Below are 26,382 nucleotides of genomic sequence, written 5' to 3'. Positions count from 1 at the left end.
ACGTGGGGCTTGAACTCACAAACTGTGAGATTATGACTTGAGCTGAAGTCAGGCACTTAACCAGCTGAGCCACCCAGGTGTCCCAGTTTTGCCTATTCTTAAGCTTGATATAATTGGAAATGTTTGCTTTCATTCAGCATTATGTCCATGACATTCATCTGTGTTGTGGATAGCACCTGTTCATTCTTTGTGTGTATGTGATATTCCATTTTTTGAATATACTACAATTTATCTATCTTTGGTTGGTGAACATTTGGGTTGTTTCTAGTTTTTGCCTGTTGTGAGTAAAAGTGCTGTGTTTATTCATGCACATGTCATTTTGTGGACATTCATTTTTTTTGGGTATGTGGAATCTAGCATTGGAATTGCTGGGTCACAAATAGGTGTATGTTGAGTTTGTTGAAAAGAGCCTATTTTCCAAAGTTGTACTATTCTATGCTCATACTAGCAAAACCTGAGTCCAGTTGTTCCACATCCTCACTAATATGTAGTTCTACCATTCTTTTTCATTTTAACCACAATGGTGGATTTGTAGCAGTATCTCTGTGTGGTTTTTATTTGTTATTTACTTGATAACTAATGATAATGAGCATCTTTTGATATATTTACTAGCCATTTGGATATCCTCTTTTTCTGTTGGGTTGTCTTATGGATTTGTAGGGTTCCCTTTATATATTCTGGATATGAGTCCTTTTTACTCTCTTAGTGGTAGCTTTTGATGGTACTTAATTTTAAGGAAGTCTGTTTTATCAATTTTATGGTTAGTGTTTTTGTTTCTTGTTGAAGACATTTCTGCCTGTCACAAGAACCTGGAGATATTTTTCTGTTTTCTCCTAGAAATATTATTTTACTTACTATATTTAGCTTAGCTACATCTTGAATTAATTATTGTGAATAGTGTGAGATAGGGATTATGGACCACTTATTCTAGCACCACTTATTGACAAGATCATCCTTTTCTCAGAATTGCAGTGATGGTTTGTCATAAAACAAGCGACCATAACGATGTTTGTGCAGATCTGTTTATGGACTCACTAGACCATTCCATTGATTATTTGTCTATTCTTGTTCCAAACCACATGGTCTTAATTATGATGAGTTTATATTAAGTTTTGAAATATGTTAGTGTTAAGTTCTCAAACTCTTCTTTAAAATTGTCTTGCTTATTTTCGGTTCTTTGCATTTCCCTCAACATTTTTAAAATAAGCTTGGCAGGTTCCACCAAAAAAAGCTCCTAGAGTTTAGATGAGGATTACATTGAATCTGTGCTTCAGTGTAGGGAGAATTCACATGAACAATATTGAGTCTTTTTATTCATAATTATGGTTTATCTTTATTAATTTGGATCTTCCTTAATTTTTTCTCAGCAGTGTTTTGTAATTTCCAGTGGCAGAGGTATGGCACATCTTTCATTAGATTTACTTACCCTTCTGCATTTGATACTTTCTGGTGCTGTTGCATATAACATTTTTAAAAAATCCATTCTTCAGTGTTTATTGCTGGTGTGTAGAGATACAGTTGCGTTCTAAATATTGACCTTGTATCAAGGGGCATACGTTGACAATATGCGCATACCTTGTTTTATTGCACTTCTGTTTATTGCACTTAGCACATACTGCATTTTTTTACAGATTGAAGGTTTGTGGCAACCCTGTGTTGAGCAAATCTATCAGCGCCATTTTTCCAGCAGCATTTGCTCACTTTGTGTTTCTGTCATATTTTGGTAATGCCCTCAATATTTTAAACTTTGTATTATTATTATATTCACTATGGTGATCTGTGATCAGTGATTACAGCTCTCTGGCAGCTCATGTGATAGCATTCTTTAGCAGTATTTTTAATTAAGGCATGCACATGATTTAAGACATAATGCTGTTTGTACATTTAACATTCTGCAGTATAGTATTTATATGTAATGGGGAACAAAAAAAGTTATTTGACTTGATTGCATTAATCGCTCTACTGTCTGGAACTGAACTTGCAATATCTCCAAGGTATGCTTGTAATTCTAACCATTTGTAGGTACTTTTAAAAAGATTTTCTATGTACACAATCATGCCATCTGGGAATAAAGATAGTTTTACTTTTTTGTTTTTAATCTTTATGCCTCCTTCTCTTCCTTTTCCTTTTTGCCTTACTCTACTAGCTAGAACTTTCAGTGTAATGCTCGTTAGGAATGGGGACAGTGGTCACCCTTATCAAATCTTGCTTATCTCCAGGAGAAAGGAAACAAACTGTTAAGTATGATGTTAGCTATAGGGTTTTTGTAGATATTCTTTATCAGGTTAAGGAAGTATTCCCTTCTGTTCCCAGTTTGCTGAGAATTTTTATCATGAGCAATACTGAATTTTATTAAATGCCATTTCTCCATTTGTTGAGGTGACTGATTTTTCTCCTTTTTGTAATGTGGTGAGTTATGCTGATGCATTTAAAAATTTTAAGCTATCCTTGCATTCCTGGAACAAATTCATTTGGTCATAACATAGTATCCTTTTTCATATTTATTTGGACTTGATAATATTTTATTTAGGATTCCTACATTTATTTTTATGAGAGAATATTGGTTTGCCTTTCTCCCTTCTTGTAATACCCTTGCCAGATTTTGTATCAGGTTTATGTTGGCCTCATTAAACAAGAAGTATTCTTTCTTTCTTTTTCCTGGAAGAGTTTGTGTAAGATTGGATTTGTTATTTGGAAGAATTATCTAGAAAAGCCATCTGGGTTTGGAGTTTTAAAAAGGGTTTAGTTATAGAATCCATTTCTTTAGCAAATTCTACTTTTTTCCGTATATCAATTTTAGTATATTATGTCTTTCAAGAAGCTTGTCCATTTCCTGTAAGTTATCAAATTTATTGACAGTTATTGATAATATCCTTTATTTGTAATGTCCTTTGGATCTGTAGTTATGTTTCTTTTATTCCTAATATTAGTAATTTGTATTCTCTTTTTCCTTTCATCAGTCTTGCCTAATGGAAGTCTTGCTGCAGTTGTATTAATCTTTTCAAAGAACCAACTTTTTTTTTTAACGTTTATTTTATTCTTGAGGGAGAGAGAGCGCACACGTGCGCATGCACACGTTGGGGAGGGGCAGAGAGAGGGAGACAGAGGATTCGAAGCAGGCTCTGTGCTGATAGCAGAGAGCTTGGCACTGGGCTCTAACTCACGAACTCTGAGATCATGACCTGAGCCGAAGTCAGACGCCCAACTGACTGAGCCACCCAGGCGCCCCTCAAAGAACCAACTTTTGGTTTTATTTAGGTTTCTCTTTTGTGTATCTGCCTTCTCTTTAATTGATTTCTGGTCTGTATTATTTACTTTGACTTTTTTTGCATTTAATTTGCTGTTCTCTTTCTTGCTTCTTGAAATGGATTAGTAAGTATCTTGTCTGGGATATTGGCTTTCCTTACTACATTATATTCTGTCAGCCATAGAAGATAATACTAAACTGTCAAAGCAGTACTTTTCTATAAACTTCCCATTTCCCCATCCCGAATAAAATATATTGTATGATTGGTGTTTTGAAAGATGAGCCATCTTTGCCATTGTGGTAGTATACTTTGTAAATAAAAATAAAAGTATTTTTTATTTTACAAACAAAAATAAAATAACAGTAGACAAATAAGCCAAATGTTAAAGTCTTTAGTCTGACTACCACATATTTATAAGTAAATGTGTTTATAATTCTCTAAAATTCTGTATGAATAGTGAAATTATAATCTTGAGCCAATTTAATTTTAATGACAAAAAGTTAGCTTCAGGGGCCTCCGAATGATATATTCACTGAGGTATTCAAAACTTTTGTGGTTGCTCTTTCCTTTTAGGAAGCTGCAGTAAAGGAAGATGAAGAAGAAGTTTCTGACAAAGGCAGTGATTCTGAAGAAGAAGAAACGAATAGAGAATCCCAGAGTGAAAAAGATGATGGTAGTGACAGAGACTCTGATAGAGAGCAAGATGAAAAACAAAACAAAGATGACGAAGCAGTAAGACTTATAAGTTTAAATAATTGGAGTTATATACCTCTGATTGTTTTGGGTTTTGTTGTTTTTTAATTTGTTTTGTTTACTTGTCTTAAATAATATCAGTATATTTTAGAATCATATTATTTTGTAAGAATATTTTTGTGGGATGGTCAGAATTATAAAGAAAAATCATTTCTAACAAGGATTGGACCCCTTAATTTTTTTTAAATTAATTAATTAGTCTATTTATTTTGAGAGAGCACATGCAAACAGGGGAGGAACAGAGAGAGAGAATCCCAGGGAGGTTCTGTGCTGTCAGCGTAAAGCTCTACGCGGAGCTGCACCCCATGAGCCATGAGATTATGACCTGAGTTGAGATCAAGAGTCAGACACTTAACCGACTAAGCTACGCAGGCACCCGGACTTCTTAATTTTCTGAAATCTTTAAGTTGCTAGATAGTATAGGATGTGGGTCTAAATCGAAGCCAGTTTGGTGTCTTACAATGGTTTTCATTGTTGGAGTTGAGTCTGCAAATGAGTTAGGAAAGGCGGGTTATGGTCTAAGCAGTTACTTAGAACTGAGTCTTTCCAGAGTTGCAGGTAATGTTTAGAGTTAAGAAACATTACTGTGGACTCTAATGTCTAGAGGTTGGTTAAGGGAAAAACTAATATTTACAAAATTCCACCTTGTTTCAAGAAGTGTATAAGACCTTAAGGAAAAGAGGTGTCTCTAAAGGAACTTACTAAGATTGTGAGGGTAGAAAATAGAAAAAAATCTCATGGTATGGCGTTAGTTTGCACCTGATTTATGGATGGGCTATAGAAAAGAGGGTTTGTTGGACAAATAATGGGTCCTTAGAGGCTTACTGCAAATGAACTGTAAACTGATCAGCCATTCCTTTATGTTTGTGTTGTTCTCTTCTTTCTGACTAGGCCATTGACCTAAAAGGTACCCTTGTAGTTTAGGAGAGAAAAAGAGTTTCCCCGAATAGCCTGAGAGAGTCAAGTAGAGAGGAATAAAAGGAAAAGGCAAAGGATAAAAATATGAGGAATTGCAGGCATAGTTTGGAGATACTACAGGCTTATATCCAGACCACCAGAATGAAACTAACATCACAATATAGCGAATCAAATGAATTTTTCAGTTTCCTAGTGGATATGAAAGTTATGTTTAACACTATATTGTAGTGTAGTGTATAGAGTGTGCAGTAGCATTGTCTCAAACAATATATATGCCTTAATGAAAACATTCTCTATTACTAAAAAATCCTAACCATCGTCTGAGCCTTCAGCAAATTGTGATCTTTTTGCTGGTGGAGGCTCTTGCCTAGGTGTTGGTGGCTACTGACTATTCAGGGTGGTGGTTGCTGAAGATTGCAGTGGCTGGGGCAGTTTTTTAAATAAGACAACAGTAAAATTTGCTGCATTGACTATTCTTTCACAAATGATTTCTCTGTAGCGTGCAATGCTGTTTATAGCATTTTACCCACAATAGAACTTCTTTCAAATTGGAGTCAGACCTGTCAAATCCTATCACTGCTTTGTCAACTGAGTTTATGTCATCTTTTAAGTCCTTTGTTGTTATTTCAACAATCTTCACAGTACCTTCACCAGGAGTAGATTCCGTCTCTGGAAACCACATTCTTTGCTTCTCCATAAGAAGCAACTCCTCATCTGCTCAAGTTCTCTCATGAGATTGCAGCAATTCAGTTCCATCGTTGGGCTCCACTGCTAATTCTCTTGCTATTTCCACCCCATCTGCAGTACTCCTTCCTCCACTGAAGTCTTGAACCCCTCAAAGTCATCCATCAGGGTTGGAAATCAGTTCTCCAAACTCCTGTGAATGTTGACATTTTGACTCTTCTTATGAATCATAAATATACTTAATGGCTTGTAAAAGGGTGAATGAGAAGATTTTCGGTATACTTTGCCCAGATCCACCAGAGGAATCACTATCTGTGGCAGCTGTTGCTTAAAAAATGTATTTCTAAAATAGTAAGACTTGAAAGTGAAAATTACTCCTTGATCCATGGACTACAGAATGGATGTTGTGTTAGCAGTCATGAAAACAACATTAATCTTACTGTATGTCTCTATCAGAGCTCTTGGGTGACCAGGTGCGTTGTCAATGAGCAGTAGTACTATTTTGAAAGGATTTTTTTTTTTTTTTTTTTTGAGTAGTCGATCTCAACAGTGGACTTAAAATATTCAATAAACCATGTGCTATCATTCAGGTTTTGTTGTTCCATTTAGAGAGCACACGCAGGGTAGATTTAGCATAGTTCTTAAGGGCCCTAGGATTTTCAGAACGCTAAGCAAGTATTGGCTTCAGCTTAATGTCACCAGTTGCATTAGCTCCTAATGGAAGAGTCAACCTGTCTTTTGAAGCCGAGCATGGACTTCTCTCTAGCTATGAAAGTCTGAGATGGCATCTTCTTCCAGTGTAAGGCTGTTTTGTTAGTGTGGAAAATCTGTTACTTAGCGTAGCCATCTTCATTAATTATCCCAGCTAGACCTTGTGGATAGCTTGCTGCAGTTTCTCCACAAGCACTTGCTGCTTCCCCTTTGCACTTTGATGTTAGTGAGATGCCTTCTTTCCTGAAACCTCACGAACCAACCTCTCCTAGCTTCAAATTTTTCTTCTGCACCTTCTTCACTTCTCTCAGCCTTTATAGAATTGAAGAGGCAAGTCCTTGCTCTGGATTAAGGTTTGGCTTAAAGAACTATTACGGCTGGTTTGATCTTCTGTTCAGACTGCTAAAACTTTCTCTGTGTCAGCAGTAAGGCTGTTTCACTTTGTTATCACTTGTGTTTTCACTGGAGTAGCACTTTTAATTTCCTTCATGAATTTTTCCTGTGCATTCACAACTTGTCTATTTGGTACAAGAGCCCTAGCTTTCAGCCTGTCTCAACTTCCAGCTTGCCTTCTTCACTAAGCTTAATCATTTCTAGCTTTTGATTTAGAGTGAGAGACATGTGGCTCTTCCTTTCACTTGAACACTGAGAGATCACTGTAGGGTTATTAATTGGCCTAATTTCAGTATTGTTGTGTCTCAGGGAATAGAGAGGCCAAGAGGAGGGGAAGAAATGGAGGAACAGCCCATTGGTGGAGCAGTCAGAATACACACAATATTTATTAAGTTTGCCATCTTAGGTGAGCATGGTTCGTGGTGCCCCAAAACAATTACTGTAGTAACATCAAAGATCAGTGATCAGAGATCACCGTAACAAATATAATAAGAAAGAAGTTTTAAATCTTGCAAGAATTACCAAAATGTGACACACACAGACACGAAGTGAGCAAACGCTGTTGGGAGAAATGGCAACAGTAGAACAAGAGACTTGCTCAACACAGGGTTGCCACAAACCTTCAGTTTGTAAAAATCACAGTATTTGTAAAGCACACATGTGCAAAGTGCAATTAAATGAGGTATGCCTGTAATGTACCTGCCCTTGGGAATGGTGGGGAAAAACAAGGGTGACTTTTTAGCAGTTGCTGGCCCTTGACCGTTTTTGTACTTCGGGAATTAAATTGATTGCCAGGAAATTAAAGCCTATCAAAGAAATTATTTCCCCACCCACGTTTTGAGAAAGAGTTGACATATTCTTTTCTGAGTACAGTATTAGGGTTAGTAGAAGTGACAGACTAGTTTCTTTAGATACCAAAATACATTCATTCAATTGTCAAATAATTATACAATTATTCATTATCTGCCACATTGCAAGCCCTGTGTTAGATGACAGAAATGCAAACCAAATGTAAAACAGTTTCTGCCCTTGAATGACAGGCTAGTGGGTAAGGCAGACTTGTAAGTAAACATTAAAGTACAAAAGTACAAAAGAGATTATGCACATTTTTGCCAGGTACAGTGATAACACAGAGGAGGGAGTGATCAACTCAAGTTGAGGAAAATTTCTGGTATTTGGGAACTCATGGTTTAGGCTTTAGCAGTTCCTAAGGGAATAATAGGAGGAATTTGCCAGGTTAAAGACAGAGGGAGAAAACAAATCCAAACAGGGTTTAGGAGGAGTGAAATAGCTTGGTGAGTTCAGAGAAGTCAAGATAGTTCAAAATGACTAGAATAGAAAGTGCAAAGAGGAAGGCAGTGTTAGGAGACTGAAGAGATTGGCCCAGATCAGATCACGACCCATGTAGTTGATGCTGAAGGGCTTAGATTTGATTTATGAAATAATGTGTTGTAAGTTTAGAGCAGGGAAATGATCAGGTCTGTGGGACTGAACTCAGTAGTAGTTAGCATTGTCAGGAATAATAGCTGGAAGAAGATGGAAACTTCAAAATGATTTCAAATGTTTGATTTTTACTTTACCTAGGAGTGGCAAGAATTACAACAAAGTATACAGCGAAAGGAGAGAGCTCTACTGGAAACCAAATCAAAGATAACACATCCTGTTTATAGTCTTTACTTTCCCGAGGTGAGTTATTCATGACTCAGCGTTTTCCTTATTCCATCTACTTTCTCTTCAGGTATTTTTCAGTTGCCTTTTATCCCTCCATGGTGTGTACTGGCTCAAATGTGCTGATGTGGTCCGTTCTTGATAGGTGACAGTTTGAAGAATACATTTCAGTATGAATTAGATTTAGTGAATGTGGTCTATAATGGGAGGATTGTTAACTTTTTAAGTATTTATATGGTTTCCTGTGCTTCTGTCTTTTCTGTGCCTATATTACTGAAGGTTGTGCTGACTGCTGATTTCTCTTTAGTAGTTCAGGCAGTCTGTCAGACAAATGCATATTTTGCCTATGATTACACAGCTTTTTTGAGTCTCTCACTTCTGTCAAGTTTTAAATAAAATGAAAAAAGTTCTTAAATTTTTCCCATGAGTTTTCTCTGATGGCTCTCTACTGGCCACCTGGAGCCACTGCACTTGCTCTGGCCCTAGTACCCGGGAATAGGCAAGCCCATGGGCTGTGGGACCAGCTGAGTTCAGTAAGAGTTCAGAATGACTGAGCCCCAAGCTCAGGACAGATTGCTGCAGTGCTATTTGTTCTCCTGTCCTTGTTTACTTTGTGGTTGTGGCCTGCTCAACTTTTGGTCTCCTTGAGTTGTTTGTCTTTCAAATGAATTTGGAATTTACACAATGCTTTGCTTTTGCAATGATTCTGTCTCTGGCCAGAGGTCGAGAACTGGTTGCCTCTTAGTTCAAGGAAGCTGTTCCACCGACTGCCTCACAGCTTGGCCACAGAATCTTATGCTCGGCACTCATGTTTGGCAGGTGATTTCATGTATAAATCTGCTTTCTGCTTTAGAATGTCAATCCAGAGTTGCTGGGGGCTGCTGAAGGCAAATTCCCAAGTAATTTGGCTTCCCTAATAATAAATGAGTGGCTCTGCAGACTGTTGTTTTGACTTGGAGGAAAGTCAGCCCAGGATTCCATGTTAATGTGCTTGCTGATCTTCTGGCGTGTCGTGAGCGTTAGCCCATCTGTTAGGGGCATTTTGCCCATTGCAGTGGTAGTCTGCCAACCCCAAGACTCCCGAAATCAAGCGAGTAAATTTCACTCATTGATTGGTTTTAAAAGTGCCATGGGATGTTGTAAGCTGCATAATTTGTACCCTTGCAACAGACAGTTCATTTTAGACCATGCTTAGTTAATAAGCAAAATATCCATTCACTCCCTTAGAACATTTTAGCCTTGAGAATGCCTTTTTCTAATTTAATCTACAACTACACGGTAAACATCTCGAAAAGTACCACTTATCAGACAAAATTTATTTAGGATTTTACTAATGTCTACCTGTCTACCTTTCCGTGTCCCTGTAGAGCTACCCTAACTATCACACTACCCATTTAAATTGCTTAAAGTTACGTGTTTATAATTGACTTACATGTAACTGAAACTCACTCATTATGCTTAATATGTTAAGAATGGTGGGGAATCTCACACAGTAGAGAAGCTATTGTGTTGAAAGTGTGAAGAAGTCATGGTAGAACATCTTTTCCACTTTCACCGTGTGCATCAAAGAGTCTAGGCACAGGTACAGTGCCGTGGATTCATATTCACCAGCTTCTTAATAAATATTCTTGAATGAATCACATTTTAATCAAATAGCCTGGGAGAGGGAAGGAAAGGCATTCTCTTAGTGGAGAGGTAAAGAAGATACGCACATTCTTAAACATCTCCCGTGCTTCTTATATTACATGTGTGTTCTAGTAATGAGATCATTTCGTTAATAATTGTGATTATCACTCTCAATGTGCTAGACATTCTGATATATAATTTACTTGTATTATCTCAGTCCATCTTCACAACACAGCCTGAGGTAGATGCTCCTCATTTAATAGAGAAGAAAAGCAGGGTTTTAGAGAAGTGAAATAATCTGGTCTATGTGGCTTTAAATCAGGCATTGACAAACTACTGCCTGTAGACAAGTCTGCCTCCCTGCCTGTTTTATGAATGAAGTTTTATTGGAACCCAGTCACACTTACTCTTTTCATGTTACAGTGGCAGAATCAAGTAATTGTGACTGAGACTCTGGCCCATAAGGTGCAGAAATTAATACTGCATTTTGAGTCCATTATAATGTTTTTATCCACTTTGTGCAACACACACGTAGACAAATATACATATATATGTACACACACACACACACACACACACCTATTATGGTAGTCCACTTTGGGTTAAGCAGAAGTTGAATTAATCATATACTTGTGATTTATTTATTCTGCTTATTAATGCTGTGCTTTGTAGTTTACAAGAATTTTTAGTTAACCTCAGTGTAGCATTATCAAATAATCAAATTTCAGTGTCTTGTGGTTAAAATAAAATAGCAAGTACAAGTGATTTTGAATTCAAAAGACATTTTCCCTATGATAATGTTTTCAGTAAAAAGTTATTTTTCTAACTTTCTTTTGGGTAATTGAGAATTTAGAATAGTCTAGTGTTGTTTTGGTTAAATGAGTAGTTAGACTATCCTAGAGTCTGTTTTAGCTCCAAAACATTTTTCTTTAATTTGTTTAAAGAAGATCTCTTCCCTAACCAGTTCTTAAGCAGAGGGTACTAAGACATGACTAAACAGTTATTGATGAGTTCTGTACAACAGTGCTGAGCACACTGAAGTTTGGTGCCTCCAGACTGCTGTGTCTTCTCATTGTTTTTTTTAAATACTTTTCTGTCTCCTGTCAGTTCTTCCTGCTGTCATTGTACATTCTGGTGGCAGTTTCTTTACTGAGCTCTTTTTTTATTCCTAATCTTTTCTGAGGTACAGCTAAAAATGTTGTGCTTATTAAAATCATGTGCAGTGAAAGGTATTAGGCTCTTAGATGATCTCTTATGAGTAGTGTATTTTCATGATTTCCGATTTGGTTGCCCAAGTCCCTTCTGCTCTTACTTTCTGGCTTTTGCTTATTACTAGGTAAGATGATTAAGATTATTTGCTGGATGATCCTGTAATAGTTTATGATGTTTTATTTTATTTTATTATATCTCTTGTCATTTAAGGTTAATCAGGGGTTTTTAACACAGAGGCCCATCACTACCGTTTTTTAAGGGACTGTTTGAAACCCCCATATTACATACAGAATTCTTTTGGACAGCAGATCTATAAATGGTTAAGAATAGTTTATTCATTCAGTAAACATTTATTGAATATCTATTTTGTACCAGGCACTGTGTCTGTGCCGGAGATACTGCAGTGAACAAAACCAGAACAATACCTCTAGAATGAGACAAGGCAGACAGTTACTTCTCTAGTTCTTTCTGATAACATCTTTTTTTTTTCTTTGCAGGAGAAACAAGAATGGTGGTGGCTTTATATTGCAGATAGGAAGGAACAGACGTTAATATCTATGCCATATCACGTGTGTACGCTAAAAGATACAGAAGAGGTAAGTATCCAACAACATTATTTCAGTTTTTACAAATGTAAGGCATCTCACCTTCATGCTGCTTCATAAAATCTTTTTTAGATTTCAGTTTATCATATTTGGCTTATTGTATTGTATTTGTTAAGGCACCTTTTATAACTGTTCTCTGGTGCCTGGGGGGAACTAATTCGAAGTTTATATAGTATTGTTAAAAGTAGGCAACTTTCTTAGTCTTAAAAGCTTGTTTTCAACTTACTTTGGGGAGTTTTCACTGTCAGTGTCTAAGGACATATGCCTTTTGTTCTGTCCAGAATTTAATTATATTTTACAAAAATCTGCAATTTTTATCTTCACTGGATTAGTGCTAAGACCTTTTGTCTTAAAAATGAATGTAAGAATTGCTAATTAGATTTCTGGAGTGGAATTTTTGATTATGTAGCATTATTCATTGTTCATGACATCACTCATGTACCATCGTGATGAACATGTTTTATCCCTTGGCAATTCCTTTCTATTTTTCTTGTTTTTCTTGATTTTTTCATGTTACTTTTCTAGAAGGAAGGTTCTTTCTACCTGGACTTGGTGGACAAGAGCAAGGGTTTTTTTTTTTTAATTTCAAGATAGTTCTGTGATGTTGATTTTTTAAAAATATTTTAAAAATAGTTTTTTAAATGTTTATTTACTGAGAGAGACAGAGTGCAGGCGGGGGAGAGGCAGATAGAGAGAAGATGACACAGAATCCGTAGCAGGCTCCAGGCTCTGAGCTCTGAGCTGATAGCATGAAACCGATGCAGGACTTGAACCCATGAACCGTGAGATCATGACCTGAGCCAAAGTCAGCCGCTTAACTGACTGAGCCACCCAGGTGCCCCTCATTTTAAATACAAAAAGTACATTTCCCCCTGTATTACCAAGTAGTAAATGTATGAAGTAGTTCGTTGTTGTTTATTTGACAGTTAGAGCTAACTTAAGGTTATTTCTTTGATAGAGCAGTTTTATTATTTTTTAAATTTAAGTTTTACCAGAGTACTGTGAGAACAAGAGTGATCTCCTACATAAGCACAATAAGATTACTATGTTCAGGAAATTTAACATTGATATGGTATTCATCCAATATACAGTCCATATTCAAATTTCCCTAAATACTCACTAGTGCCTGTTACAGTTTTTGTTTTGTTTTCAAATTATTTTTTTATTCTTTAGAGAGAGCATGTTCACACGTGTGGGAGGGATCAGGGGAGAGGGGAAGAGAGAACCTTAAGCAGGCTCTGCTCTGATGCAGTGCTCAATCCCACGACCCTGGGATCGTGGCCTGAGCCAAAATTGAGTGGGATGCTCAACTGACTGAGCCACCCAGACATCCCTTTTTTTTTTTCAATTAGTTTTTATTTTGTTTTAAAATTCAGGATCCAGTCAAGGATCATGCATTGAATTTGGTTGTCATTCATCTTTATTCTAGAACTCTTCATTGGCCTTTTTGTTTTAAAATTTTTCATGCCATCAACATTTTTAAAGAGTCCAGACAAAGTATTTTGTAGAATATCCCTCAGTTTTGTCTCATTGGTTACTCATAATTGTATTCATCTTAAATATTTTTGGTAAAAATACTACATAAGTGATGTAACCTTCTTAGTGCATCAAATTGGGGCACATTGTATCAGTTTGCCCCACATTGGTGATACCATGGTTGAACATTTAGTTAAGGCTTCTCTACTGTAAAAGGTATTTTTTCTTCTAATCTTTGGGGTGCTACTTGGGCACTATGTTAATATTAATATCCTGTTCTCTTTTACCCACTCATTTTATTTTTTTTTTAAATTTTTTTTTTTTTCAACGTTTATTTTATTTTTGGGACAGAGAGAGACAGAGCATGAACGGGGGAGGGGCAGAGAGAGAGGGAGACACAGAATCAGAAACAGGCTCCAGGCTCTGAGCCATCAGCCCAGAGCCCGACGCGGGGCTCGAACTCACGGACCGCAAGATCGTGACCTGGCTGAAGTCGGACGCTTAACCGACTGCGCCACCCAGGCGCCCCTACCCACTCATTTTAATATAATTGATGATTCTTGACTGCATCAGTTTTTCCTAATTATACTCAGTGTAGTTTCAGTATTTCTCTGCAGAGTAATGCATCTTTCAGTGTATTTGAATTGTACTTCTCTTTGTGACCATTGTTATTTTTATTGGTCTTTTAATTTGGTTTGGGCAATTGTTTTAAATATTATGAAATCAACCTGTGGTGATATTTGTTGCAGATATTTCTCCCCATTTTGTTTTACTATTATGGTTGTTTTTACTAGGCAAGAATATAAACATTTATTTACTTGGAGTTTTTTTTGCAGTGTGATTTAGTAATTTTTTCTTTTCTGTTTTCTTGGTTTTGTGGTGACTTAGAAAGGTCAAACTATGAGATTAATTTTAAAAAAAGGATTCTCCCATGATTTTTCTAGTTTGTTTTAATATATAATCTTGCTTACAAAATCTGGATTTTGGAGATTGGAGGCAGATTGCCAAAACATCCAAATAATTTATTCTTCCTTTGTCTAAGTGGAAATGGAACTTTTTTTTTTAAGTTGTTATTATAATCACCTAGTGCTCATCACAACAAATGCCCCTTAATACCCATCATCTGTTTCACTTATTCCCCACCCACCTCCACTCTGGTAACCATCTGTTTGTTCTCTGTAGTTAAAAAGTCAGTTTCTTGGTTTGTCTCTCTTTTTTCCCCCTTTTCTTATTTATTTTGTTCCTTATATGAGTGAAATCATATGGTATTTGTCTTTCTCTGACTGACTTCACTTAGCATTATACGTTCTAGCTCCATCCATGTTATTGCAAGTGGCAAGATTTCATTCTTTTTTATGGCTAATATTCCATTGTATGTATATATCACATCTTCTTTATCCATTCATCAATTGATGGGCATTTGGGCTGCTTCCATAATTTGGCTGTTGTAAATAATGCTGCTGTAAATATAGGGATGCATATATCCCTTTGAGTTAGTGTTTTTGTATTTTGGGAGTAAATATCCAGTAGTGTGATTGCTGGATTGTAGGATACTTCTGTTTTTAACTTTTTGAAGAACCTCCATACTGTTTTCCACAGTGGCTGTACCAGTTTGCATTTCTACCAACAGTGGAAGAGGGTTATGTTTTCTCCACATCCTCACCAACACTAGTTGTTTCTTACATTTTTGATTTTAGCCAGAATTCTGACAGGTGTGAGGTGATACCCCATTGTAGTTTTGATTTGTATTTCTCTGATGGTAAGTGATGATGCACATCTTTTTATGTGTTGGCCATCTGTAGGTCTTCTTGGCCAAATGTCTGTTCATGTCTTGCCCATTTTTTAATTGGATTGTTTTTTGGGTGTTGAGTTTTATAAGTTCTTTATATATTTGGATAGTAACCCTTTATTAGATTACTTGCAAATATCTTCTTTCATTCCATAGGTTGCCTTTTAGTTTTGTCGATTGTTTTCTTCACTCTGCAGAAGCTTTTTATTTTGATCGAGTCCCAATAGTTTATTTTTGCTTTTGTTTCCCTTGCTTCAGAAGACATACCTAGAAAAAAGTTGCTATAGCCAGTGTCAAAAAAGATACTACCTATGTTCTTTTCTAGGATTTTTATGGTTTCAGGCCTCACATTTAGGCCCATAACCTGTTTTGAATTTATTTTTGTGCGTGGTGTAAGAAAGTGGTCCAGTTTCTTTCTTTCTTTTTTAATTTTTATTTTTCATTAAAAAATTTTTTTTAAGTTCATTTTGAGAGAGAGAGAGAGAGAGAGAGAGCATGCACACAAATGGGGGAGGGGCAGAGAGAGAGGGAGAGAGAGAATCCCCAGCAGGCTCTGTCTGCTCTGTCAGTGCAGAGCCTGACACAGGGCTCACTCTCACGAGTGTGAGATCATGACCTGAGCCGAAATCAAGAGTCAGGTGCTTAACCTACTGAGCCACCCAGGTGCCCCCAGTTTCTTTGTTTTGCAGTTGCTGTCTAGTTTTCCAAACACCATTTGTTGAAGAGACCATCTTTTTCCCACTGGATATTCTTTCCTGCTTTGTTGAAGATCAGTTGATCACATAATTGTGTGTTTATTTCTGGAGTTTCTGTTCTGTTCCATTAATCTACACGTCTGTTTTTGTGCCATTACCATACTGCTTGATCACTGTAGCTTTGTAATATAACTTGCAATCTAAAATTGTGATGCCTCCAGTTTTGCTTTTCTTTTTCAAGGTTGCTTTGGCTACTCAGGGTCTTTCTGGTTTCATATAAATTTTAGGATTATTTGTTCTAGTTCTGGAAAAATGGTGTAGGTATTTTGGTAGGGATTGCATTGAACGTGTAGACTGCTTTGGGTAGTATAGACATTTTTAGAATATTTGCTCTTCCAGTCCATGAGTATGGAACGTCTTTCCATTTTTTTGTGTCATTTTCAGTTTCTTTCATTGGTGTTTTATACTTTTCAGAGTATAGGTGTATCACTTCTTTGGTTAGGTTTATTTCTAGATATCTTACCATTTTTGGTGTACTTGTAGATGGGATTGATTTCTTAATTTCTCTTTCTGCTGCTTCATTATTGGTGTATATAAATGCAACAGATTTCTGTACATTGATTTTGTGTCCTGTGACTTTACTGAGTTCGTTTATCAGTTCTAGCAGTTTTTTGGTGGAATCTTCCAGGTTTTCCATATATAGTATTATGTCATCTGCAAATATTGAAAGATTTCTTTTTTCCTTACCAATTTAGATGCCTTTTATTTTTTTTCTGTTGTCTGATTGCTGTGGCTAAGACTTCCAGTACTATGTTGAATAAAATAAGAGTCAATATCCTTGTCTTGTTCCTGACCTTAAGGGAAAGGTTCTCAGTTTTATTCCATTGAGGAGATTGTTGTGGGGTTTTTCATATATGACCTTTATTATGTTGAGGTATGTTCCTTCTACACCTACATTATTGAGGGTTTTTATCATGAATGGATGTTATACTTTGTCAAATGCTTTTTCTGCATCTGTTGGAATGATCGTATTGTTCTTATCCTTTCTCTTCTTGATGTGATATATCACGTTGATTGATTTGTGAATATTGAGCCACCCTTGCAACGCAGGAATAAATCCCACTTGATCATGATGAATGATTTTTGTAATGTATTGCTGGATTTGGTTTGTTAGAATTTTTGCTCTATTTTCATCAGATGTATTGGTCTGTAGTTCTCTTGTTTTGTGACGTCGTTACCTGGTTTCGGTATCAGGGTAATCCTGGCTTCATAGAATGAATTTGGAAGTTTCCCTTCCTTTTCTGTATTTTGGAATAGTTTGAGAAGAATAGGTATTAAATCTTCTTTAAACACTTGGTAGGGGTGCCTGGGCAGCTTAGTCAGTTGAGTGTCTGACTCTCGATTTCGGCTCAGGTCATGGTCCCAGGGTCATGGGATCAAGCCCTGCCTTGAGCTCTGCACTGAACGTGGAGCCTGCTTGAGATTCATTCTCTCTCTCTCTCTCTCTCTCTCTCTCTCTCTCTCTCTGTCTCTCTCCCTAAACATTCATTGTTTAGTAGAATGTTATTTATGGTAGTTACAGATTTTTTTTCTTGTGGTTAACTTCTTTTTTAAGTTTATTTATTTTGAGAGAGACAGAGACAGTGTGAGTTGGGGGAGGGCAGAGAGAGGGAGAGAGAGAAGATCTAGTGCAGAGCCCATTGCAGGGCTCGAACCCATGAAACCGCAAGATCATGACCTGAGCTGAAACCAAGAGTCAGACGCTTAACCGACTGAGCCACCTGGGATCCCCCTTGTGGTTGACTTGTAGTTTTGTAGGTTGACTAGTGTTGTGGTCAGAAAAGATGCATGGTATGACTTTGATCTTTTTGAATTTGTTGAGGCTTGTTTTGTGACCTAATATGTGACCTGTCCTGGAGAATTTTCCATGTGTACTTGAAAAGAATGTATATTCTGCTGTTGGGGTGGAATGTTATGAATATACCTGTTAAATCTATATGGTCCAGTCTGTCATTCAAAAGCCTTTGTTTCTGGGGCACCTGGGTGGCTCAGTTGGTTGGGTGTCTGACTTTGGCTTAGGTTATGATCTCACAGTTTGTGGGTTTGAGTCCCGCAACAGGCTCTGTGCTATGCAGCAGAGCCTGGAGCCTGCTTCAGATTCTCTGTCTCCCTCTGTCTCTGCTCCTCCCCTATTCATGCTCTGTCCCTCATAAATAAATAAACATTAAAAATAAAAATAAAAAAAGACTTTGTTTCCTTGTTGATTTTCTGTTTCTCCATTGATGTAAGTGGGATGTTAAAGTCCTCTACTTTTATTGTATTATTATTGATCAGTTCCTTATGTTTGTTATTAACTAGTTTATGAATTTGGGTGCTTTCATGTTGGGTGCATACATATTTAACAATTATTATATCTTCTTGTTGGATTGTCCCCTTAATTTATAATATTATATAGTGTCCTTTTTGTCTCCTGTTCCAGTCTTTGTTTTAAAGTCTATTTTGTCTGATATCAGTATTTTGACTCTAGCTTTCTCTTGAGATTCATTTGCATGATAGATGTTTTTCCATCCCCTCACTTTCAATCTGCCGGTGTCTTTTGGTCTGAAATGAATCTCTTGTAGGCAGCATATAGATAGGTATTGTCTTTTTATCCATTCTGTCACCCTGTGTCTTTTGATTGGAGTGTTTAGTCCATTCAGAGTGATGATGATGATGGTGATGATGATGATGATGATGATGATTACTATTTTTTAGAGAGAGAGAGAGAAAGTGGGGGAGAGTGGCAGAGAGAATCTTAAGCAGGCTCCATGCTTAGCATGGAGCCAGATGCGGGGCTCATTCCCACAACTTTGGGATCATGACCTGAGCCTAAATCAAGGGTCAGACGGTCAACTGACTGAGCCACCCAGAAGCCTTGCACAGAGTAATTATTAATAGGTGTGTATTTATTGCTCTTTTATTACATGTTTTGTGGTTTCTAAAGATTTTCTCTGATCCTTTCTTTCATGGTTTGCTGGTTTTCTTTAGTGATATATTTGGATTTCTCTTTATTCTTTGCATATTTATTAATGATTTTTGATTTGTGGTTACCATTAGGTTTGTATATAACATCTTTTGCATATAGCAGCCTGTATTAAGTTGATGGTTGTTTAAGTTTGAACCCATTCTTTGTTCCTCTTCTCCCCACATTTTCGGTATATGTTATTATATTTTATATCCTTTTATTTTGTGAGTTCCTTGACTGATTTCTTTACAGAAGTATTCAGTTTTACAGCTTTGTGTATCCTACCTTCATAGTGTCATTTTTGATCTTTCCACTCAGAGTCCCCTTTAATATTTTTTGCAGGGCTGGTTTAGTGGTCATGAACTCTTTTACTTTTTGTTTGTCTAGGAGACTCTTTATCTCTCCTGTTCTGAATGATAGCCTTACTGGATAGTGTTTCTTGGTTGCAGGTTTTCCTCGTTCAGCACTTTGAATATATCATGCCACTCCTTTCTGGCTTGGAAAGTTTCTGCTGAAAAATCTGCTGATAGCCTTATGGGGTTTCCTTTGTATGTAATTGTCTTTTTTTTCTTTTTCATGCTGCTTTTAACATTGTTTTTCTTTATTACTATATTTTGCCATTTTAATTACAATATGTCTTGGTGTGGGTCTGCTTTTGTTAATTTTGTTGAGGGTTCTCTGTGCCTCCTGGATCTGACTATCTGTTTCCTTCTCAGATTAGGAAAGTTTTCAGCTATTATTTCTTCAAATAAATTCTGTCTCCTTTTTTCTGTCTTCTTCTGAGACTCCTGTAATGTGAATGTTACTGCCGTTTGATGTAGTCACTGAGTTCGCTAGGTCTGTTCTCATTTTGTATAATCCTCCTTTCTTTTGTTTGTTCAGCTTGATCACTTTCCCTTGTTCTGTCTTCTAGGCCATTAATTCGTTCCTCTGCATCTGCCAGCCTGCTGTTCATTCCATTAGGCGTGTTTCTTATTTTATTTATTGATCCCTTTATCTCTGCTGTTAGTCCTTATCTCTGTGTTAATGGTCTCACTGAGGTCCTCTACTCTTTTCTCAAATCCAGTGAGTATCCTTATGATCACTGCTTTAAGTTCTCTATCAGGCATTACTTCATCTGTTTTGCTTACATCTCCTGCTGTGGCCTTGTCCTGTTCTTTCATCTGGGAGAGATTCCTCTGTCTTCTCATTTTGTCTAAGTCCCTGTGCCTGTCTCTCTGTGTTAGGAAAGTCAGCTGTGTCTCCTGTTCTTGAGGGTAATGGCTTTATTTAGAAGAGGTCCTGTAGTGCCTTGCAGTGTAGTGTCCCTTGTTCCTCCAGGGTCTGGTGCTTCAGGGGGTGTCTCCAGTGTGTGCTGTGTGTGCTTTGCTTTTTTGCAAGCCAGTTGTCTGCAGAGGGTCTCTTTGTTGGTAGGCAGTGTTTGGTCCCTAGCCTGAACGTGACTGAGTTTTAACTAGGTGTGTTCTGGTCTGCTTGTGAAATGAGTCCTTTTGCCACCGCCAAGGGAGCCAAGGCCCTGCGAAACTTGGGGCTCCTCTGTGCTGGGGCTGAAGCAAGTGTGACTGGGAGGGGCAGTTGTACTGGAGTGCAGAGGGTGGGGGCTTAGTGTAAGCAAGTTAGGTAGTATTGGTGCTGCTCCCGCAGGTGTCCCTGTGCTTATGCTGAAGAGGCGGGGAGGGAAATGGCACTGGCCAGGGATTTCTCCATGAATGCCGTTTCTCAGCAATGCCCTGTGAGATGAGCAAATACACTCCCCACTGTGTACCCCATGCACTCTTCCGGTCACTGTTTCCACACTGTATGTCTGTGGACTGTTTGCCCTGCCTTTTCTCTAAGAGCAGCCCCGATGTCCTCCCAGTGCTCCCAGAGCCAAGTATGCTGACCTTTAAAACTCCAGGCTAAAAACCCTGCTGGTTGCAAGAACTCAAGAAATTCAGGCCCTTGTGCTCTCCAAGCCAGTTACTACGGGGATTCCTTTTCCCCATGCACTCCTCTGTGGCTAGTTTGTCTCTGTCTCTTGCCCGTCTTCACGACCCTGGCTCCCTCCCCATCACAGTGGTCATAATCCATTTCTTGCCCAAACCACATCTCCGCACTTCCTTTCTTCTTTGATGTGGCCTCTTTTCTACCCTTAGTTGTGGAGTTTGTTCTGCTAGTCTTCAAGTCAATTTCTAGGGTATTTAGAATGATTTGATAGTTATCTAGTTATATTTGTGGGATGATGAGAGCATAGGGTCCTCCTACTCCCTCGGCATCTTCCTTCCCCTGGAATTGAAACTCTTAAGAGTTTGTAACTCTTTGTATATGAAGTTTATGATTTGATAGGAAATAAATATCTTCTTGACTTTTTAAAGCATTGGGCATGTTTAAAATTTGTTTTTAATTTGGGTATAGTTGACATACAATGTTATATTAGTTTCAGGTGTTTAACATAGTGATTCAACTTCTCTGTATGTTATACTATGCTCACAATGTGTGTAGCTACTGTCTATAGACCATACAGTGCTATTACAGTATTATTTATTATATTTTCTAGGCTGTACCTTCTGTTCATGTAACTTATTCATTCCATAACTGGAAACCTGTATCTCCTACTCCCCTTCACCCATCTTGCCCATCCCCTCTTCCCTTGCCCGTCAGTTCCCTCTGGCAACCATCAGTTTCTTCTCTGTATTTATAGGTTAGATTCTGGTTTTTGTTTATTAATTTGTTTTTTAGATTCCACATATGAGTGAAAGCATATGGTATTTTCAGCATTGGGCATTTGTAAAGGAAAAACTCACTTCCCCTGTGTGTTTCTTAGTAACTCACACTATTATCACACTCACGGCACTTTTGACACCAGGTATAGGGGTTTTTCCCCACACCAAGTAATTTTCTGTGACACCAGCTGAGTGTCCTGCAATTTAATTCAACACTGACTCTCTTTATCTGGAGTTGGGATCAGATATTGCATGGTAAGGGCTCAGTTCTATAAGACTGCCCCTCTCCCTCTATGTGCCAATTGCAAGTCTCAAGTTGTCACCTGTACTTCTGACCAACTGGCTATAAATTGGGGTTCTCATGAACCTCTCCTTGGGTTTGACAGTTTGCTAGAATGGCTCATAGAACTCGGGAACATACTTGCTAGTTTATTATAAAATAATGTAATGAAGGATACAGAGGACTATTCAAATGGAAGAGATAACATAGGACATGGTATGTGGTAAGGAGCATGGAGTTTCCATGCTCTTTTGAGCACACCATTCTCCCAGCACTTCCATGTACTCACCAACTTGGCAGCTCCCTGAACACCCCCTTACTTTGAGGATTTTTATGGAGGCTTCATCAACATAGGGATGATGGATCATTAACTCAGTTTCTAGCCCCTCTCTGGAGAATGGGTGGCCGTGGCTGAGGGCTCCAGACTTCTTTTTTTTTTTTTTTTAATTTTTTTTAACGTTTATCCATTCCTGAGACAGAGAGAGACAGAGCATGAACAGGGGAGGAGCAGAGAGAGAGGGAGACACAGAATCCGAAACAGCCTCCAGGCTCTGAGCTGTCAGCACAGGAGGGCTCCAGACTTCTAATCATGGCTTGGTCTTTCTGGTGACCAGACCTCATCTAGGTGCTCATCAAGGGTCACCTCATTTGAACAAAACACATTACTATTATCCAGGTAATTCTTCAGGTGTTACAAGCTCAGTGTCAGAAACCAGGGTCACAGACCAAATACTAGAACAAAAGATGTTCCTAGTGCTCTTATCACTTAGGAAATTATAGGGATTTCGCTCTGTGCCAGGAACTGGGGGTAGAGACAAATACATGTATTTTCTATTATCTCATAGCATTTATCTTAGAAATAAGAAAATCACACAAGAATTGCCTATTTGGTGAAGCCTATGTTATTTTTACATTTAATTTATTTTCCTTTATTCCCTACTTCATTTCTTCAAGTTGTCAAGGTGTGATGGTTAATACAGAACTTGGTTGCTTTAAATGTTTTCTTGAATTGCAGAGATACAAGTTAACCTCATCAGTCCTGCCTAATTTGGTTTCTTTTTTACATAGTATATATAATAAATGACATAAATATATATATGTATTTGTTGGGGTTCCAACTTTTGTAATGTTTGTTAGGGCTCCCTATGTCATCTGAGTAAATAAACCTGCCCGTTAAACGCTCTTACCTAGGAACTTTAAGAATGAGTTGTTGTTTCTTTCGTTTCTCAAATACGGATTTTAAGTGCTGTTTGTTTTTTTTTTTCTAGGTAGAACTGAAGTTTCCTGCACCAGGCAAGCCTGGAAATTATCAGTATACAGTGTTTCTGAGATCAGACTCCTATATGGGTTTGGATCAGATTAAACCCCTGAAGGTAATAATAGTGACTCTTCAATAAATACGGTTTCCTGTTTGAATAAGTGCTTAATATACTAGGGAAGCATTTCTAGTTTTGAAATGCAGAGTAACAGAGGGAAAAAGATGTCATCTTATACTTTATATATGATATTCTTGATGGCCTGCTCTTTCCATAATTAACTTAAGTTGTTGAGTTAAAGGAGTATAATATTTTAGAACCTTGAAAATGAATTATTAGAAGGATTTAGAATGTTAACTATAAATTACTTAAGAGATACTCTTAATATGCTTTTATATGCTATAACTTTATAGGGCCTCACCAGCTGGGTTCTTTTTTTCTTTTCTTTTTTTTTTTTTTTTTTTTTAAGAAAAGCACATGTATTTTCCCACAGGTTCTTTTGGAGTGTTTATTAATTTCTAAAACTAATTTGTTTTTTATCAGAGTATATACTTTGTGTAAGTATCATTTGAAGTACATTCCTGTCAGTGTTTACCAGTTTCCCTTGAGGTTTTTATAAAAGGCATTCTTTTGTGTAAAAGCTGTATTGAAGTATTACTGCTCTGTGTGCTGGGAGTCCCAAAGTATAGAGAGCTGGTAAAGGCATGCCTGTTTTTCTCCCACGAGGATATCCTATTTCTTTCCATTGTCTACAGAATTTTATTTCAGGAAGCTGGAGGCTGCAAAAGTCACACTTGAGGTTTTCTTCCCTCAGCAGACTTCTTGAGACATACCTTGTTGTTGCTCAAGAGTCACAATTATTAATCTTCCATGCTACAGAGTAAATAGTATAGTTTCTGTAAAATTAAAATGTCAAATTGTATTAGAAATTTAATGACATTTGCATGTTAGTAGATTGCCTTTTTATTTCTGGGATGAATGTCTGTTATAAGCAAATATGTTAAATTTAGAGTTAGAACCATAAAATCTATTTCTTTATAATTGTGGCAGTCAAAGAAAATCTTTTATCATATATTTCTTCACTATTCCTCCCAAATTTCTCATGTCTGCATTTAATTCTTCTTTATAGTTGGAAGTTCACGAGGCTAAGCCTGTACCGGAAAATCACCCACAGTGGGATACAGCAATAGAGGGGGATGAAGACCAGGAAGACAGCGAGGGCTTTGAAGATAGCTTTGAGGAAGAGGAAGAAGAGGAGGAAGATGATGACTAAGCAGTACTATGACTGGACCACAATATTTGCACATACTTGCAAATTTTTGCTGTTTCGGAAGTGTATAATAAACCAGAAACAGTGCAGAACTGCTGTTGAGGGAGGTATTAGTTCTTTACTCGAAATGGGTGCATAATACAACTGGGCAGTGGTGGTGCCTTGGTGCAGTCCGAAACGCTTAAGGCTTGTTAGAGCCTTTCACATATGAATGAGATGGTGCATTTATTTCATCTGCAAACGATAATAAACCCTTTGTTATAACTGTCCAGAAGTGTGGGCTATGTATTATCTGATCATTTTATGGTCCCAGTAAAAGTAAAGGTACATGAAAACCAATCTATAAGTGAGCAACTTTTCTTTGTTTAGCTTTAGTTTGTAGCAAACATTAGAGGATGATAAACACCACACATACGTTTTAAGTAACATCTGCTCAAGTTTTAATCTTTTGATAAGCTCTATCATTCATTTTATTGACATTTTGCAGTGATACAAGACTATTTATAACAGCTCTATTCATAGCTTTAAACTTTTTATTTTTATCTATCTTGGTCATAAGTTGGCATTCTGTCACATTCCACATAATACAGAGGGCTACATTTGGGGATTTTCCTTTTCTTAATTGCCCAGAGTTATTAGGTTATAAAATGGCTTTTAATGGCTTAAAACATTTTTAAGCCTCTATTTTAGCAGATCAGTGCAGGATCTAATTCTTTTTATAAACTATAGGTCTAAAAATGAGTGTGGGACCATATGTTCTCTGATGTTGGTGACTCATGTTATTAAGCCTTTTTTAAAAGGTTCACTATAAAAGCTAAAATACATTCTTAGCTTTTAATCTACCTGACTCAGAAGGCTTTTAAGGAAAAAAATAGATAACATGCAGTGGAGGCATTTTTTTGTATTCATTTTGGACTCCTGTCAATAAAATAGAAGTTTGACTCATTTTACATTTGTAACGGTGTGTCTTTTTACTCCCAGAGAAAGCATATAATAGGATAATTCATTCTTTTATTTTTCAACTAAAATTTAATAATGTCCATTACTGCTCAAGTGGCCACTGTGTCTGTATGGCATAGAAAACCGTATGAGTGGGAGGAGTTTCCCCCTCACACGTTGCAACCCCGAAGGATACTGCTTATAGAGAGTAGAATGTATACATGATGAATCACTGAGGTAAGATGAGTATTTTTATTACTAGTTACTGAGGAAGCATATGTCTGTAATATTACAGGACTGATTGTAATAATCCCTCTCCTATCAAAATCTCCATAGGCCAAAGTACTGTTGGAATACTGATTTTGTGACCTTACTGATTTAAAAGGTTGCCACTTTCCATTCAGAATTACCACTGGTGTTTTGTTACTGCAGTAGTTGGAAATAAAATGTGAAAATTACCAAAAACATGAATGGTTTTCCTGGTTCTAAATTTAGGATGTAATATTTTCTACAGTATGTTCAAAGCGATTTCTCCATTGGAAACTCCATCACCTGTTTTTCTCTTTAAAGGTGTTAGACCCTTCCTTGGCAGGCAGAAGTGCCACTGAGGAGTTGTTTCTCTTCGCAAGTAGAGGGTTTAATTTTTGAGTTAGGTTTTGCCGGGAAGGTGAGACTGTCAGACAGCTGCTGGTCACCTAAGTGTGGTAGAAGGCAGTGAGCCCTGCCCGTAGCATCAAGCAAAAGGAGTTGTTCAAGAAAACGTGTGAACGAACCAGTGTGTAATGTACACATGTCCTGGTTTTCTTAAAAGATAATTTTCAAGAAAGTATTTCTATTCTAGTAGCCATTTTGTCTTACAGAGGCTTTCTGTGTTTAGAGAGGATGATTTCACAACCTAGTAACTCACCATAGTACTTAAAAAAACAGCATCACCTTGACCTTAGAAAATGCCACTAGTCTGTTTTCCTCTGCCCTCTGGGTGATCTATATGTACTTCCCAACCAAGTAAGTACATTATCCTCTAATAAGTACTTTAGGTAAAAAAAAAAAACCCTCCGTATTGCAATAGTGAAAGAACTGAGCCTTCAGTTTATGGTTCCCCCGTCTCTTCAGCAAATCTCTAAACTCCATATCCTGTCTTCTCCTGATCAAG

The 26,382-nt window shown here is 37.3% G+C and overlaps 1 protein-coding gene across 1 annotated transcript in view; it reads left to right on the top strand.

Moving 5' to 3' along the window:
• SEC63 (SEC63 homolog, protein translocation regulator) overlaps positions 1-25,694 on the top strand; it is a 76,287-nt gene extending 50,593 nt beyond the window's left edge. Inside the window, exons 17-21 of the mRNA XM_030316076.2 lie at positions 3,822-3,980; positions 8,292-8,393; positions 11,711-11,809; positions 23,033-23,137; positions 24,150-25,694. Of these exons, the coding sequence (XP_030171936.1) occupies positions 3,822-3,980; positions 8,292-8,393; positions 11,711-11,809; positions 23,033-23,137; positions 24,150-24,293 (609 nt within the window). The 3' untranslated portion in view covers positions 24,294-25,694. The remainder of the gene's footprint in view (positions 1-3,821; positions 3,981-8,291; positions 8,394-11,710; positions 11,810-23,032; positions 23,138-24,149) is intronic.
• Positions 25,695-26,382: the final 688 nt, after the last annotated feature.

Source organism: Lynx canadensis, chromosome B2 (genome assembly GCF_007474595.2).
Source record: "Lynx canadensis isolate LIC74 chromosome B2, mLynCan4.pri.v2, whole genome shotgun sequence".
Taxonomy (NCBI): Eukaryota; Metazoa; Chordata; class Mammalia; order Carnivora; family Felidae; genus Lynx; species Lynx canadensis.
This window is presented reverse-complemented; position numbering and strand designations above follow the sequence as displayed.